The 18,754-nt window shown below is 41.7% G+C and overlaps 2 protein-coding genes across 8 annotated transcripts in view; both read left to right on the top strand.

The window, feature by feature from the left end:
- The window catches only part of CAMTA1 (calmodulin binding transcription activator 1), a 329,027-nt gene extending 316,481 nt beyond the window's left edge, over window positions 1-12,546 (top strand). For 5 of the 7 annotated variants that reach the window (XM_082777002.1, XM_082777005.1, XM_082777003.1 and 2 more), the window contains one exon: window positions 9,515-12,546. In XM_082777002.1, the coding sequence (XP_082633128.1) occupies window positions 9,515-9,578 (64 nt within the window). In that variant the 3' untranslated portion in view covers window positions 9,579-12,546. Of the gene's footprint in view, window positions 1-67; window positions 99-9,514 lie in introns of all 7 variants that reach the window. The other 2 variants (XM_082777008.1, XM_082777004.1) reach the window with 1 other exon arrangement.
- A 1,694-nt stretch (window positions 12,547-14,240) lies between these two features.
- VAMP3 (vesicle associated membrane protein 3) lies at window positions 14,241-18,704 on the top strand. Its single transcript, XM_082777018.1, has 5 exons — window positions 14,241-14,329; window positions 15,748-15,829; window positions 16,472-16,630; window positions 17,321-17,372; window positions 18,132-18,704. Coding segments are annotated over exons 1-5 (315 nt in total). The 5' UTR covers window positions 14,241-14,327; the 3' UTR covers window positions 18,152-18,704.
- Window positions 18,705-18,754: the final 50 nt, after the last annotated feature.

An 18,754-nucleotide genomic window follows, 5' to 3' on the forward strand; every position in this document is an offset into this window, starting at 1 on the left:
CTTGGTAAGGTACGGTTATTGCCATGTGTGTGCTAATAGCTCTTTGGTATTGTTTTGCAATCTGAAGCCCACTGGTGGACCATAGGCTGTACAAAAGGGTGAGTGTAGCTGCCTGCTAGCCAGTTCCTCTCTTCCATTTTAAATATTTTTGCTTTCTGCTTGCTTGCATGGGGCTGCAGCCAAGATATGCCAGTAAGTTTCACCTCCATTAATTATATAAACAGAAACCTGTATAAACTAACCCTACTGCGATGACTAACACTGCTGCTTTTATAACAGGACAGAGCTCTGCAGTAGATGTTACCAATGCATGAACATGTGAAAAAGGACGTGTATTCATCATGGGCATGCTTAGGCGGTGGTGTTGTTGGGATATTTTACAGTATCCAAATAGACTGTTAGTAGATCTTGGAACTTGACTGTGTCTGCATTTACATACCCTCAATGAATAACGATGTCCTTTGTTGTGAGAATGTAATGGCATTCAGGCTAGAAGCTGCTGTACAGGTGCAGCTTACACTAGATGGGTATTTGTTTCTGCCGGAGCCAGAGTGAAGTAGAAGAGCTCTTCACACTGTTTTTTTTCTTCCTAAGATGACTAAGCACCAATGCTTATCTTCCAGAAGTTGCTCTTCGGTAAGTTACACATCTGGTTACCTTGCCAGGGCCAGCTCTTTGCTACCCAACAGAAGAGTGAGGATACACCAGTGTTCCCATGGAAGGTGACAGTCCCTGTATGAGCAGAGGATGCTGTGGCTTCCAAGACACGTGTGCCTGAGTTGTCAGCAGGACTGCTCAATATCACTTTGAATTTGAGAGGCTGTAGGACAACAGAGTTTATATTCTTTGGCAGAAGCTGCAGCTGGAAATAGCACTGTGTTCATTACTACTATTTCAAGAGGAATTGTGTGAACTCTTGTTCTTGTAGCATTCAGAATAGAAAACTGAACTGTTGATTGTGGAGATTTACTGACCTTGAAATGCAGAGATGATTTTTGTAGTTTAGGATTGAGCGTATAAATCAGGCATAAGACTGCTGGAGGCATCATTACTGGTTTAACTATTGACCCTAATAAAGAAGCAATAACTAATGATGTTTCTTTCAAAACTTTCAACATTTTTGTTGCACATTCTTAGATTTTTACAACTAAGAGTTTGGGTTCTTTAATAACAACCAGTGAAGCAAGAATGTCTTGAAATGGGAATAGAGGCCCAGATGTGCCTTAACTTTTTGAGTCCTTGATTTGATGGATTTTGCCCTGATGGAGGAAGAGAAATTGCAGAGGCACCAGTGCTGTGCCAGAACTTGCTAGCCAGAACGCCATAGATCCAGCTCTTATGAATTATGTTAATGTATGTTTCATCTAATGCAGGTTAAATCAGGAACAGTGTAAGAATTTCTTGCATTCCTTTAATGGTGGACCAACTGGGTGGCTTGTTTTTACTAATCTGATTCTTTGGGTATAGTTAAGGCTGGTGCTTTTTGGTCTACAGTTGTGTGTATGGTTGTATGGTTTCAAAGGCCTCTTGGGGGGGAACATAATTTGGTTTTGAAAACAAATCAGTTTAAGTAACTTTAAAAAAAAAGAAAACAGTCATTCTGATTAGATACATCAACCTATCTTTGTTGTCAGGGTATTAGTAAGTGTTGATCTTTTTCTTATAAAAGTAGACAAGTTTAACTATCTTTAATCTTGGGGTCAGCTGCCATATGCTATAGGACAGTAATGAATGCTGCAGACAAACAAGGATATTTTCTTGAGCTACCGGTAGAGCAGGACACACAGTGTGTACGAAAACAACTAGCATAGCTTCCAGCCTTTCCTGTTTTGCAGTTTTGGTGCTCTCTTCTCAGTCTTCCTTCTCTCCAGGGAATTTTTGCTAAACTGATGGGGCTGGCCACGTGCAGGCACGCCTGCTTGATTCCTGCTGTGCCCCAGATGTGGGTGCCTCTGCCTTGCTGTCCACAGGCTTGGGATGCCAGCAGAAAGCCCCACTATGAGGTCAGGGTGCATGCTGCAACCCTGGGTGCTGCACAGGCTGGAAGCTACACTGCGTTCCCCACTAGCAGCACCATGTGTGTGTGACCTTTGCACATCAAACATGAGGGGGGTATATTTTAAGACCTTTGTTCCGTGATTAGGAAAAATGATTTAAACTTATAATGTGCATACCAAAGCGGGCTAGTTGCATTCAAAACTGAAAAAGTGCAATGTGTGACTTAAACACAGACAAGTAAAGTAATTGTTCTTGTGTGCCTTTCCATTCAAGACTAGGAGTCTGAGTTGGAGAGCAGATGCATGCTGCAGTCTCAAGGTATACTAAAGCTGATTCGTGTTATGTGGTCAGTGCACCTAGTACAGGAGACTGTGAAGAGCAGTCCATATGTGAGACCTCAGTATGTGCATTTTGAAAGCTTGCTAGTTAAGTGAATGGTTGGTGGACAATAGTGTATATTCTGTGAATACATACCAACACTACGTGATGTGTTTCAGTCTTCTGTTAGTTCACATGTATGGGATGGAAAACAGCAGTGTAGCTGCTGTATTGTATTGGGTGCTCTACAGGGAGACTGAGCACCCAGATAGAATTGAAGAAGCAAGAGAAAGGTGCAGGTACACAGCTAGCACCCAACTCCCTGGGCATGAGCAAAACCAGGGAAAGCCATCCCAAGGGCATGCTCCGTGGGCATAGTGACTCAGCTCAAGGTCCCTTTGACAGCCCAGTCACCCGTATTGGACAATTAGTTGTTGCACCTTAAGACTTCATGTTTGTAAAAGCAAATCAAAAATTACCAGAAAGCAGATTTACAGATTCTGAAGGTTTAGTAGTATATGCAAGTTTTGCTTTGAATGGCAAATGATGTGGGATACATCAGGAAATCAGGGAGTTGCCACTCCCAGGAGAAGGTTTAATGCCTAGGGTAGATGATCTGAAAGAAGCCCAGAACTTCAGTTATGTTGTTCTTTGAATTGTGTGTGGCTTCACACTGTTATCTCAGGTTTTGTGTACAGTAACATTCAGCTGTTAGAACGGCTGTTGAAAGTTTTGGTAGAAGTAGAATCTGTGAGAAAAATTGACTGGATTAAAATTTCTTTTAGTCAATGGCAAGAAAAACAAGTATAAGCAAAAAAACTATTCCTACATGTGTTCTAGTGATCTGTCCTTAGCTTTATTAGCATTGTCTGCAGTGGCGGTTTCTAGCACTGAGAGCTCTTACAAAGAAAATACAGTAATGAATTCTGTTTTACAGATAAAATGCTGTAAGAGCAATCCTTGATATCCTGTGGTAGTATGTGTCAAATTTTCTCATACTCCTCTGCTGGGCTTCACAGGGATGTCTGTTGGTGAAGCGATGAGCTTATGGGAAGAGCATTCAGTTGATATTTAATAATACAAGAATACATTGCAGGCAAATGTATTCGTGTACGTAGGTACAAGTAAAATATACTGCTAATATTCTCCCTTTTCCAGTAGGTCAGTGTTTTATTTTTAAGGCAGTGGTTTGTCGTTTTGTACATTCCTTACAGTGGGACCCAGTCAATAATGCAGGCATCTGGATTCACCTCTAATGCACATCGCTGAAGAAGCATGAATCAGGAAAACAGTTTCAATCATGCTAAATTAACTTGTTCTGCTTAAATGTACTTTCTCTAATTATCTGGAAAACGTTAGTTATAAAATATCACAAAGTCTGCTGTTCTGCTGAAATAATACATTTGTTATGGCAAGTGATTTTTTTGCTGCTTTGAGTTCATGTACAACATGTGCATATGCTGTTTGTGCTTGCACATATGAAAAGCATTTTGGGGCCCACTGGTTTATCCATATATGCTGAAGGAATGTCTGTAATGTACAAAGTTGATGTATACTGTACACAGACATTGCACTCACATAGTGTGCATACGCAGATAAGTGTTTGCTTCCATGTTTCAGTTTGAGATCAATTTGAAAAGAGGTTTTCATTATTTTTTCTGGATTGATTTGGGTTATATTAAACTGTGAGCAGTAAAGGGAGGAAAGGGGTGACATTTTATGTTCCAACTTAAGTGAGACTAAATTTGCTATCTTAGAATCATAGAATCATTAAGGTTGGAAGAGACCTTCAAGAGCATCCTGCAGTAGAAGTTAAAAGACTTTCTAGAAGCAAAAAAAAAAAAAAATCCAGTTATTATTGCCTTTAAGTAATAGTTTTACTTCTCAGAGGAATTTAGTCCAGTGGATGTATTTCAGCTGACCAGTGCTTGCTATGCAGAGTTGTCCCTGCTCATCTGTTAAGCCATCCACTGTAGCTTCCTGTGAAAGAGACCTTTGTCTGTAGTCCAGAATCAGGATGTGAACAGGAATATGTCTGCTTGAGCTGTTACCCTTTTGCCTCTCAGTAGGCAGGTGATCTAGAGGAGAGCACAAGGAGCAAGTCTCTTCACACTGGTGGCTGATCACTTCCTGCCTGCAGCAAAGCTTAAGTTCTCTCTGGGGCAGAACAGGTGCAGTTATCGATGATAAGTAAAAAGGAATGTATTCATTTATGGTATCTTTCATTTACAAGTAGATTCCCCTTCCCCTACCTCATTTCTTATTTGATTAAATGCTGCTCTCCAGTGTGGGGAGTGTGCACGTAAAACCTGAATTCATTTTCTCTGGTAAGTATAACTTTATTTTCTACCTGAGTAAACAACATTTCCTATATTTTGTTGTTGTCTGCATAACCTTCCCTTTCTTGGCATTTCAGCAACAAACCCCTTCCTACTCCTGTGCAACTAGGACTTCTATTTTTTTAGTATATTTTTAATATACATGTATGCTATGCAGCAGCAATTTCATTTAAGTACCTAGATTTTTATGCTTCTAAATGAGATTGAGAATGGGGGAATGTTATAAGGGATTGAAAAGTCCCATTTGTTCAAGTTTAGGACAATGTGAAAATAAGTATTGAGATATGCAGCACTACATGCAACAAAATTTTTCAAAGTAATTTCTTTTTTCATTTACCTCTTGCAGGGGGTGAATGTGTTTGGAGCTCAAATGTGTGTGTTAAATTGCAGACCGCATGCTCTGGGGTGTCATTCTTATTGGGCCTTTCTGTCTTTTTTGTTTTGCAACCCAATTGAGATATCTGGAAAAAGGCAAGAGCTCCCTTTTCTTAAATGTCCCACAGGCTATTTCAGCTCTCAGAGCAACAGGTAACTCACCAGAAAGACTACTCTGGCTCCTGCACCCTGTCTGTTAAACTGATCAGCATTGCCAGAACTTACTGCTATAAAACACAGATTCATTAAACATTTTCCTGGCTGGGCATTATGGAGTAAATTTGATGAAGCAGCTTTGTGTTATGCTTTACCCATGAACCCATTGTTTGCTGGAATTCTTTCTCAGTAGGCCTAATTCATTTGCTGACACACTCCCATACAAGACTCGGGGAGGGTGGGTGGGGAAAGAAGTTGCTGCTCGCTTCTGGGGCTGTTGCTTTCTACATTGCTTCAGCACATAATGATGCAACCTCCTGGTATGGTGTCCAAGTAAGTAACACAGTTCAAAGGGCAGAAGCTTTGTCTGGCTGGAGCAATCTGGGAACTGGAACATAGCCCCTGAGTGTCAGGGTTGGAAGCTCATAGGTGAAACCATCTTCTTTTCGTGAGTCAGTACTGTGGCCGTGATTCAGACACCTTAGCAGTGATCATCTCTATTGCACGTGCTTTTTCTGTCCATCTGCTCTTCAGCAATTGCTGAGGGAATGACCTTGTACTTTAAAAGTGTTTACCGTCTAGGGGAAATGTTATTCGAGGAGGTTTTTGCTGAAGGCTTCATCAGTGCAAAAGCAAACTTAGAGTCCTTGTAATTCTGTGCATGGTTTCAGTAGCTATTGAAGTAGGACGGTACTTCTTGTTTGGAGTGTTGCAACAGACAAAGCCTGATACCTTTCCTGGTGTGCTCTGGATTGCAGCCATGTTATCACTTGAACTGTCCTCACCTCCAGTCCCCATGTAATTGGAAGTGCTTTCAGAAGTGATCTAAACCAGCACACTGGTGCCTGTAGATATCTAGCAAGATTTGTATACCATCCATAGCACATGGCCTGCTGGTATGATGTGCTCTCAGCTCTTGGTTTTCTGTTATTAAAACAAAGAAGTCCCACTGTTTGTCTACCAAACTGAACTGGAACATCATCCTTCTCTGCTGCAATAGCCTGTACTGTTCTATAAAATCTGTTAGTGTGCTTCCACCTAGAGTAGTTTATTAATGCTTCAAACTATGGATGCTACACTTTGGCCCTTCTCCCCTACCTGAATTTTGAGAGTGGAAAAAGAGCAATCAAGGTAGATTGTCTTCTAGCACAAAGGCAGTGCTATACTGTTCACTTAAATGCTGTCCTAGCAGCACTCACTCAGTAGATTTCTATTTTCAAGGGTCCTGATCTGTCCAGAGTTTTTCCCTGGCCAAATTACTTTTTAACTGCATTTGGAATTCTAGGGGCTTTATTACACAAAGGGTTAGCAAAGAGGGGATACCAACTCCACAGTCACGTTGACAACTTTACATTGCAGTAATGAAATCAAATCAATGTACCGCTGAACAAGGAACTTTCTCAAAAAGAAAAATGAAGTGCTAAATGAGGACTAAAAATTTGTGTTAAGACGCAGGAAGAGTTACAGCATAGACACTTCCATAAAGAATTAATTGGTAGAAAATAGTTAGCTTTAAGTTCTCTTGGTATAACAATTCAGTGTCTTGTTTAAGAATACAGTTATTTAAAATGATAAATTAATTACATTAATCTGGTATACGGCTTAATGCATGCACTGGTTCTGGCACTTCATATATAGCCCTGGTTTGGGAAAGAAGCAAGGCATTCACAATACTTCAGTGCTTTCCAGGTGTCACTCTGCCCATGAATTTGCTCAGTTATTGGTAGCAGTTAGAGTTGCTTCAGTTCCACTCTGTCCGTGCTATGCTGCAGAGCAGGGCTGCCTTTAGCCTGCTCCCAGGGGAGAGGAGACCACCTTCTCTGGCTTCTTGGTGCCAGCCCAGGGCTTCCCTGGACCTTGCTCTTCAGAGCAAGGATGAGAGATCCACAGCTGTAGGCTGTGGGTCTTACTACCTACTGTGCAGTACACTATACAAATAAATGATTCCTATACCTACCTGCACTCCCACTTTTAAAGTAACAACTGCCCAATTATGTATACTAAACACAGGTTGGTTTAATAAAAGCAAATGTGGTAACTTCATAAGTTTGGATGATCATCATCTTGAAGCATAGGATTATAAATACTCTGGAATATATGGTTTGTTTCAAGCCATTATATAGTAAGCAGCATCTTTCAGTAATGGTACCCATAACAGATTTTCAAAGGCTGTATTGAATTTCCCTACAGTAAGGTTACTAGTATGTTTTTGTTTGTTTGTTTTTTAAGCAGTAATTATTATTGCACTTGCAAAATTTTTATAAGCCTGAAAATCTGCAAACCAATGTAAAACACATTTGACCAAGGAAAGCATTGCATATTTCTCGATAGATCTGTACTAGTGCAAATGTTTGTTGAGTGGTATAGTAATTAACTTGCATTGGCATGTATGTTCTGTCCCAGTTAAACAGATTGAATAGGTCTGCACCAGTACAGATATTGCATGCTGTAGGTTGAAGTTCGCAGCAAAGCATGTCTTGCGTTCTTCCTGCAAAAGTGCTTTGTTAGCATAGACTTTGCATGTTGAAGTGCTAAACTAAGGTATAGCATGTCTTGGTGAAAGAGCCACCAGCTTAAATAACGTGCATGTTCTCAGTAAGATCTACAATAACAGTTTGATTTTACATTGTGGTACTGAAGTGCAACAGAAAACACTTGGAAGTTGCACTGCAAATCATGCATTAATGGATGGTATCTTGAACATGTATATAATCTAAACATTAAAAATAATTTTCTGCACAGATACATACATTTTTCTAGCACAGCAATTATTTTGGTCAACTGCTTCTAAGTGGTGCAGTAACGGAAATATTAATAACTTCAAGATAGACTTCTGTTACAAAAAAAGAAAACTAAATATACTAAAAATGATCGATCTGTCATTTGCGAGCATTTTCAGTTCACTGCAACAGACCTCATGTTTCCTTTAATGAAAGGATGATGTGGAGTTAAGCAGGTAATGCCATAAGACATCCTAACACACTAGGAGCAAACAGGCTCATTGTCTTTTGTTCGACACCAAAGTGCTCACTCCCGTCACGTCAGCGGGGTCTTTTATATAGTACCTTGCATAAAGCCAGAATTTTTCAGAAAATTTCACTGTAAAATTGTATTAGGAATTTTGGCTTGGCACAGCAGTACCCAAATAGGAAATCAGAACTGGTGTTACTGCTTGCTGCCTTGCCCTTTCCTCAGCCTGAAGATCAGAGTGCCTCCTGGCATCTGAGGGAGCTGTATTGAGACATTCTCTCTGCCTGACTTGGATTTCAGAAGAGTGCCAAAGCCTCTTAAAGGTACGTCTTCAGGCTCTGAAAATGGCATGTGCATTTAGACTGGCAGAGCCCTCTACCTTTCCAGACATGATATTCTCCAACAGTTTGAGGTAAGCAGCAAAGGTCTGACCTTACTTGTATTGGTCAGCGTGATTTCTTCATTGACTCCAGTTTCCCCCAGTTTCACGCGTTAACATAGTGCCTGTGAGTGATAGAGCTTTGAGTGATCTAAACCAGGGAGTTAAAAACAACCAGCTTCTCCTGAGTATGTTTAACTGTATATGCAGAAAAATAAATTTAAAAAATAGTGGAGGTATATTTATAGGCCAAATCTAGAGGTCAGATTATAGCCTTCATCATGTTTTTGTATTACCAAGCTGGTGAAAGACACAAAAGATCATGTATGAGTACCTAAAAAGGCTACAAACTGACATTCACGCTGCTTAGCTCTTTTGACATCTCAGTATCTAAATTATATTTGCTTAGATTTTGTTAAATTAAATCAATTTTAGTTGGATTCTGTTTCATAGGTTTGCAGCTCTGACATGATTCTTTGCACCATGCCTTTGTTACTTGTCCTTTGAAGTATTAGCTAGATTAATTGGGCATGTACATACCCAGCTAAATCATCTTAACTTAAGCTGTCTTCTACTCCTTTTAGGGCGGGTCTTCCCTTGCAGTAAAGGAGGAAAGGCATGTGATGGGACTGAAGTTATCCACTTCTCTTCATCTTTTGATAAGAAAGAAAAAAACAAAAAAAAAAAGGGCAATTAAATAGAACAATACCACAATGAGTCACACTGTATTTACATGTAACATGAAAATTCATTAGCTAGAAATTACTATACGTTTCCAAATGTGATTTTTCTCAGATTTCTACTGTTCCCTCATGCGCTTCCAACTGTTTACAGTGTCAGGAGCATAGTACCTTCCTGTCATTTCTCTGGGAGGTGGCTCTTTTACACTGGAGGTTAAAGGGAGGAATCATTTTGATTTTTCTATCTTGAAAAAGTTTTGGAATAGACATGTTATGTGGCTCCTCTTTGTTTTTTTCAGAGTGAAAGAATTGAAAAAGGCCAAGGAACTTGAAGACACACAGCAGCATCCCGTAGCAATGTGACATTGCTTTTCAGACTGTTTTCATTTTCTGTTTTTAGCAGAGACATGCAACAACAACAACAAAAATACCCACTGCAGTTCTGGAAATACCATCTGCAGGATTTTAACAGTAATGTTTTGGTCATTGCATTTGCACTTTCATGGACAACTTTTAATTTGTTCAGCAAGACATCTTGGAACTCAATCTTCTGTTGGATCATAGGAAAAAAAAAAAAAGAGACACCAGGAAGAATTTGTGAGTTGCTTCATTCTCCAAGACGGAAGAAGCGATTATTTATCCTTTTCATATAGGGCTGTATTGAACAACATGTGGAACTGTACAAATATTATACCAAAAATATTGTTAAGAAAAGGTGGGAATGCACAAGCAACACAAGAATGTTGTTCCTGCACTTGTCAGTCATCTCCAAGAAACTGAAGCTTTGAGAGTCTCAGTGGAGGGGCTTAGATCAGTACATCTTTATTGGGTCCATGCATCCTCATTTCCTTCGCTCTTCTGTCCTTTGTGTTTCTTTTAAATCTCTACAGCACACTTAATGCAACTTTTTAAATCTGCAGGTTTTTAATACATCCCGTGGGAACTTACAGAAGGGGTTGGTATATGAGATAAACGGGTAATGCATGAGAAACAGAGAGAGTAACTTAAGCAAGTTTTAAAAAGTTTCTTTTTCGTATTTTTTTACTAGAACCTGCAAAAACATATCAATTGTCATGTACTTTCTCTCATATTCAGCACTTTATTTTCTAGCCTTACTTTCATGTGCTATTATTTTAAGTTCTTAAAATAATTTGTAAGACGTGTAGCTTTTTATCTTAAGTAACTGTCAAACCTCTTGTCATTTTGCAGAGTCACATACATATGTTGCCTGGACATTTTATACCACCTAAAGATCAGAGTGGTGCTGCATTCTGGCCAGTAAATTTCTTATTTTGGCTATTTCATCAAATCTGGGCAGTTTCTGTATATATAGAAGGTAGAAATGGAAAATGACAAAATATTTGAAAGGGAATATATTGATTAATTACTAAATATTTTATTCATAAAGGGTCAATAACTTGGCAAGATAAAATTATTATTTGTATAGTTTTGTCTGAATGAACGAGAAGAGTGTGGATGTATTGTTTGTACATATTGTATATATTAAAACAGAGATATGTGCATGAACTCAAGAAAAAGAAATGAACAAAAGCAAAGCATTAGTGGCTATGGTCTGTAAAATGAAACAAAAACTTTATTTCACTATAAGAAACTTTATTTTAAATGTTCTTTAGAAGAACATTTTTGCTAAAGCATGACTAAATGGCAAAAAAGAGCTACTGTATTTAGACTTAGGAAAAAAAGGCAGAGCAACATTACTTTAAAAAAAAAAAAAAAAAAAGAAAGAAAAAAAAAAGATATGTTTACATTTGATTTTGGCTACCAGGAGTTTGGTTTGGTTGAATTTCATTTATTTATTCCTTCCTTCTTCCTCCTTCCCGCCCCCTTTTTTTTTTTTGCCAATGGTGCCAAGTAATGTGAATGCTAATATTGCTTAAGAAAATTAAGTTACTTTTGCAAAGCAGATAATCATAAGAGTACAAAAAAGCGTATCTAGCTTAACACCATACACTCACTCCAATAAAGAACACTTAGAATGAACATAAAATGAAAAACAAAAAAAAAAAAAGAAATAGTATGAAAGTAGAAAATATGTTTCACATTTTCATATCTCCTGCTGGAAGTCAGAAAATGTAATAAAAATTGCACAAAAAAAATCAAAAAAAAAGTTAAAAAAAGATGCAAACTGATCTTGTAGGGGTGTCATGGTATATTGCTATTTCCACATAGTGAGGAGCCAAAGAAATTAATTTTTTTCATTAAAGTACTAACTTAAAACTGTCAGAAATTCTCAACAATAGGAACAAGGTTCTGATCTTGATTACACAGGAATGTAAGGGAAGTAACTCCTGGTGGATTATGTACATGTGTCTGAGATCAGAAACTGTTCCTTTGTGTTTGGTTTGCTAGTGGCAGTGTAAATTTTCTGAATGGACTGGTGTAAATTTGAGGTTGTTAGTTTTGGAATAGTTGTTCTTGCTCGATCCCGGCCACCAACTGCAATGTTTAAACACAAGGCTTGTTGTGAAGCCTAAAAATATTCACACGTAAGAAACTTTTAAACTGGTGTCTTTAGAAGAAGAGTAAAAAAAAAAAAAAAAAAAAAAAAAAAAAATTGTGGCAAAAAAAAAAAAAACTGGGGTCAGTGCTCTTGGTGCCTTTTCTATAATTGTACCTGTTTTTAATTACTTCTTTTCACTGCCAGCATTGAATTACAGTAGATGTGCTATAGCTCATTCTCTTGTACATTTCTGAACTGCTGCTTTATGACCTGATTCAATTTAAAAAAAAAAAAAAAAAGTAAAAAAGAATGGTCGGGCTCTCACACTGTGTCTGTGGACAGCCTTATAGACTCAATTTATTGTACGGATTTAGGACTTTAAATGTTAAATTTTCCTCACACACAAAAATGGAAATCAAGAAGAATCTCCTTTGGGATGAACAAGAAATGCTCTGTATTAATACTGGAATAACTCTGACATTCTGAAACAGAAATGTTGCTCCCATTAACCAATATGTGACGATACAGAATTGATCTTTTTCCTAACAAGAGTAGTGACCTCAGTGGAAATATTTTAATTCCCTATATTTATAAAAACAACTCAGTAATATACAGAGCTATTTCAAATTACTCTTCCAGATCCATGGGCCTGGTGGTGTATCTACTAACCTAGATTCTGCTTCAGCCAAATGTTTAAGCATGTACTTGCTGTTAGGCATGCAAGCAATTCCATATGGTCAACAGAAATACTTGCATGCTTGAAGGTAAGTACAGCTTCTAAGTGCTTTCTTGTGTCGGGTCATAACCCTTCAGTGTATCACTGGGGAGTTGAAAAGACTCCCAATGAAGTGAAGTGATTTTGCTCACCCTTTTCTTGATTGTGGAACTTGTGTTTTCACAGAAGATAAGTGCAGCTTCCCGGGAAAACTCAAATTCCCAAGTGCCAGGAGCCAAATCTTCTGTCTTCTGATAATGGAATTGCTCCTTTGTGAAACACACTTAACAGCAGTAATACTGTGTGAAAGAAATACAAAATATAACATGAACCCCCTCTCTGGATGCACGCTTATGGCAGTTCCACACAATAGCTGGTGCCCAACGGGGGGTCCCCAAGACTTGCATGTAAAACTAGTATAGATGTCTTCTCTTTTGTAAGTTTTATTTTTGTAACCGTGCATGTAAAGCATCACTGAATCAATGGATCTGTTGAAGAACTCAGCTGCTGGAACCATGCAAAATGTTTTGAATTGCCCTTAAAATATGGAAAATGTTTTCTGAATGCTTTATATTCTTTCTGCTGTAAATTAAAAACAAAGAAAATTTCCCCATACAAAGTGTGTGCCTTTTTTTAAAAGTCTCTTCTGGTCTAGTTTTAAAGGGTGACATACTCCTTTAGCCACTGTAAATAACCTTGAAAATGTTTCTTCTTCTAGAATGTGTTTTTAAGCTGCTTGCAAGTAGCACTCTATCTTTTAATCTAGGATGTCCAGGATGAGCTGTTCCATCACCTTTACAGGGATTTGCTTGGCTTCTCGCTCATAGGGATGCGCTGATCTTGAGCTTGAAGGAAGCAATGCTTGAATATTAACCAGTTCTCCTGGATACCCACACGCCAGTCTTCTAGAACCCTAACCCATGGGATTCCTCCAAGTAGGTAGGTCCCTGAAAAGGCCAAAGTCTGCTCCTGAAGTCCAGTATTGCCATCCTGCTTATTAATTCCTGGGTTCTCCTTTGGTGTTGTTAGGTAGACAGAAGTTAAACACCTACCCAATGCTCATTCCCCTCCCTCCCCCCTCCTCCCAGAGGAAGAGAATTGTAAGAGCAATAGTGAGGAGAAAAAAATAAATTAAAAAAGGCACGGAGATAAAAACAGCATAATAAATGAAGGAAAAAGAAAACAAACAAAGAAAAAAATACAGAAAGGATGCAAAGGCAATCACACATAACCTCCCACCAGCAGACAGAGACCTTGAAAAGGCACACACGCACTGCTGCCTACATGCACGGCGGATCCCACAGCTCAGCTGGGCCCTTCTCCCACCATACCCGGCCTGCTTGCTGCGGGGGGTGGCGTGAGAAACACAGCAAGGCCTTGACGCTGTGCAGGCCTGCTCTGCAGCAGCCAAAACATCGGTGTGTTATCAACGCCTCGGCCACGAATCGGAACTGTGGCACCACACAGACTGCGACGAACGGTAACGGAAACCCAGCCAGGTCCAGGACTGCCATAACCCAGAGAGGTCTCAGGAATGAGCCCAGGTACACTGCGGGGCTCGGGGCACTCCTGAGGGCATGACCCAAATGTCCCCCCAGCGCTGACAGGCACGGGGCCGAGCTCTCCAGGCAGCCTCTCAGCAGCTGCCCCCCCCCTCACGGCGCAGTTCCGCCTGCAGCGCCCCGCCTGAACCCCCCCCGGGGCGGATTTCGGCAGTGCCCGGCCCCCAGCAGCCGAGTGCCTCAGGTGCCTCACACGGCCACCGTGACGTCACCGAGCATGACGTCAGCGCCCGGCCTACACACGGCCACCTTGACGTCACCGAGCATGACGTCAGCGCCCGCCCCCCCCCCCAGCGGCCCCGCCCCGCCCGTGGCGTCACTTCCCGGACGCCGCCGGAGCTGCGCGCAGTTGCCGTTGGGTCCCGGCCGTCAGGATGTGAGTGCGGGGCGGGGGGCGCTGGGCCGGGCCGGGCCGGGCCTCGGGGGCCCTCCGCGGCCGGGGGAGGTGGGAGAGGGCCGGGGGTGGCGGAGGCCGGCCCGGGGGGTGGGTGGCAGCGGGCTCGGGCTCAGGGCGCGGCGGCCTTTCCGGCTCGGCCCGGCCCAGGCCGCTGGGTGCGCTTGGGCGGAGGCTGCTGAGAGCGGCCCCGCTTCGGGCCGAGCCCAGGCATAACCTGGGCTGTGCGCGGGCCGGGCGGGCTGCCAGCCTCCTGCTCGGGTGGGGCATCCTGTCCCATCCTGTCCCTAGGCTTTGCGAGGAGCTGCGTGGAGTGCTGCCAGCCCCAGGGGTCCTCGCGGAAAGCACTGGCTGTGCAGCTGAGGAAATGAGAGGCTGGTTTCGCGTGACTGGGTTGTTGTGATTGGAGCCTCAGGAAGTAGTTTTGCTTCTGAGTCTGTTTAGTCTTGGACTAGCACTAAAGCAGCATGAAAGGCTGACTGAAGTGCCAAAACCCAAGAGTTGTTTTGTCATTAGAGCATGGACTGCTTCTGAGCATTGTCAGGGGCTACCTGGCTGGGTGCTTGTGTATGTTTGTTTCCTTTAAATGTAAATTTGAATCCAATGTCCAAATGTGCAAAGACAGATAACATTCAGATCCAGTACGCTGGATATCAGGTGACATTCAACTGTACGTGTATGTGATGGAGAAAAATTGAAAACATGGAAAACAACATGAGTGTAGGTAGTTAAAAGATAAATAAATAAGTCATTAAAGTTGTGAAAAGGTTTGAGAAACCACAAGCAGCTGTTGCACCAATTATGAAGACACAGAATGTTGTACCATGTTAAAAAGGTACAACCTGAGGTTATAAGCTTCAAGCTAACCAGAGGTAAACTGTTGTACATGCTGAATGCCTTTTATTTCTTATGCTTTTTATTGCTCAATGTCAACTGCTTCAAAGAAAAGAAGCAGGCAACCACAAGAAGAGCATATAAACAGAACAACCATTAAGTTTCTGTACTTAATTGCTGTAAACTATTTTGAAGATTAGTGTCTGTGCTGAGAGGGGGGGAACACCACTGAGCCCAACCTCTTGAATATCTGAACCCCATGAACCACTACTGGAGTTGTCATGTGCTTTATTAGCACACTACTGTTACATTAGCCAGCCACTACTGTCTTTTAGCACATGAACCAATTCATTTGCAGGAGATCTGGCATGTGGTGTGACTTACACCCATAGTCAGCTGCTAAAGCATCCCTTCTTCGGTAGAAAAGGAAACTTCCCTGTGTTTATTTCAAGGATCAAAATTTCCTGTTTTCAGGAGTGTCAGGTGACTTGTATACTCTATGCTTATCAACTTAAAAACAATCTGTAAAAAGAGAAGCAGAGTACTGATGTCTTTCCTTACTGCAGGTCAGCCAGTATTCCTGGAAGCTCAAATGTGGCCGCTGGCAGTAATCGTCGACTTCAGCAGACTCAACATCAAGTGGATGAGGTAAAAGTTTAGTTTGTTATCAGTGTAGTCCTTTTCCTTAGGAAACTGGTAACTAGAACAGATATTTTTGTCAGTGGTTATAGAGTCATGATATAACCTGGTGAAGCTTAGTATCATTCAGCTTTCTTTATTATACTTGTCACTTTAACTCTTGAAAACTTCTTAAATAATAATCCAGCTGGAGTGGGTAAGTGGGTACCAGTGTCCAAATGCTAGTTGTGAACTCAGTGCTTGATGGATTACCTTAAGCAAAGATAAAGCTTGCTCTCTGTAAAGATTCTCCTTTACAGTAGCAAAGAAGGCTCACCTCCAAATATGGCATGTTGAGTCTTTGGGGTAAGCCAAAAGCCAGCCTGGCTACCAACAAGATTTTTTTTGATGTATGGTTGACTATTGTATTTAAACGCCTCAGCTCCTTCTGGAGCTAGTTAGGAATTACTTCCCAGGTTCAAGGGAATACGAGCACAACTGGCAGTACTAACACTCAAACGTCCAGCTGCAGGTGAATTCAAGAGTCTTTTCTAAATTCCTGAGTCTGTCTTGTTTCAATATCCTAAAAGGCAATAGCCTATACTCCATAGAGAACATTAAGAGCACCATGTTTTACCTGCAGTTGATAAAGCTGATAACTTCCTGATGTAGGTTGTTGACATCATGAGAGTAAATGTGGACAAAGTGTTGGAACGAGATCAGAAGCTGTCAGAGTTGGATGACCGTGCTGATGCACTGCAAGCAGGAGCTTCCCAGTTTGAGACCAGCGCAGCCAAGCTGAAAAGAAAGTATTGGTGGAAGAACTGTAAGGTAATCATGGCTTGTACACTTGCAATATTCCGTATCACAACTACCAGCATCTCAAATGGCAGAAGTAACAGGGACTTCAGCCAGTGTTACCTGTTACAGCATCTAGTTTTAAAATATGGCAGTGGTTAGGTAAAGCAACCAAAAGCTGGATTACCAGCCATGCTGCTTGATACAAGACACTGTCAAAGATGGTAATGGCCACAGGGAACCACTACAATCTGAGGTGTTGGGGAGCAGGAGTAAAAAGGCAAAAAATGCATAGGTTGCGTTAATACGCAAGCAAGCACTGGACTGCAGAAAGAGCTCATTCAGTCTCCTATAGTTGTAGCTATTGGTAAAGGTTGGAGTCTTCATTGGTGAGCAACAAAGACAATGGGAAAATGTGGTGTAGGATAAGAGGAGAAATGATGTTGAAGTTTGTTATTCCTGCTTTTATGGTCACCTGAAATGGGCTCTGGATGGAGGCATAGTGGAGAAGAAATTGTTGGTGTACTCCAATTTGCCTGTGTTACACAGCTTATCTCTAAGTGATAATGGTGAACTAAAAACTGTTTACTGAAAGTTTTAATTACAATGTTAAATCTACCCCACAAAGCAAAAGTACTTCACAAAGGCTGCTTTCCTGTACCCTAAAGGCCTGTTAATGCTGCTGTACAGCTTATAGTAAGTGTTGTCTGACTTTCTTCACAGATGTGGGCAATTTTGATAGCTGTTGTTGTCTTTATCATCATCATCATTATTGGTAAGTTTCACTGAAATGGGTATTTATTAGAGTTGGAATAAATAGGATTAATTCACTGACTAGTAAAGCTTAAAGAAAGCTGAGATATTGAGATGAAGGCATATATGTAAACTTAAAGTATCAATGACCACTTTAACCATTGTTGACTTGCAGTGGATGGTAAATGACCACTGTAAGAGCCCCAGTAGCTGAATTTCAAACACCCGTGCAGTGGGAAACTGAGAACCCCACTGGCTTATTAATGCCCTTGTTTTTACAGCTGCGTATTGCAGGAGAAATACCATATCCCTCCCTTGACTGTCCCACCTGTCCCAGTTTCTTGCTAGATGAATCCTTTTCAGTGCAGTAGGTCCTTTCATACTAGGCAGGCTTCTTTCAAGCAGAGACTCTGCTACTGCCAGGTGAAATGGTACCAAGGCTGGATCAGAACAGTAAGCTGGGGAGCACACAGCTCAGCCTCTGTTCTGAATTCTAGAGTAAGTACTCTATTTGAGAGGACAAAACTCGTGTTTGTGCTGTAATATGGTAATAAACACTGCAGGTTTTGTTTGTTTGTTATGGTAACAAACACGAGCAACGTAGTCCTAGATTAGAAATGTGCACAAGAATATGGGAAAACTAAAAGCAGGAAAACAAACGTGGAAAACTCTTAAATCCCTCTTTACCTATCTCTAGGGTCTTAAATTCTTAAAATATAAGACTGTTATGGTAGAGGGCTGAAGGAGACTGTCCACTGTTCAATTTTTCTTCTTTTTATAGTCTGGACTGCATTTTCATGAGTTACAGGAAGAAATTCCAGTCCACTGAAGGTGCCTGTCTTCAGCCTCTCCAATTCAAACCTGCTGTGTTTTCAGCCCATCTACTGCTGTTTAAAGCAAAACTATTCTGATTATTGAAATGCTAACTTTACCTGGTTGCCTTAAGACACTCCTAATACAAATACTAACCAGCACAGCCCGCCACTCGCACAGTGCCTTGGGAAACGGGGAGCACGGAGCAGGCGAGGAGGATGTGGTGCTTCTCACAGCTTCCCCGGCCGATGCTGGGAGCGGTGCCAGGCTCCCTGGCCGGGGCCGGCTTTTCTCCTCGATCCTCCTCTCCTGCCTGCCCCCGCTCGGTGCCATCTCAGAGGGGTTCGCCCCTGCCTTGTCCGAAGTGCCTCCGGTCCCCGCTCTCGCCCGGAGCCGCCCCGGGGGTGGCTGCGGCGGCGGCGGCGCCGCACGTGGCCGCGGGGCTGGCGCGCGCACGGGGGCCGCGTGCGGCGGCACGTGAGGGGCGGGGCTCCGCCCCCGCCGCGCGCCGGCCCCGCCAATAAAGTGGCTCTGGACCCGCTCCCGCCTCCTGTCTCTGTATGGGGTGGGGGGGCGGGGCGCGGCGCACGT

Source organism: Aythya marila (assembly GCF_965140915.1).
Source record: "Aythya marila genome assembly, chromosome: 21".
In the NCBI taxonomy this organism is placed as follows: Eukaryota; Metazoa; Chordata; class Aves; order Anseriformes; family Anatidae; genus Aythya; species Aythya marila.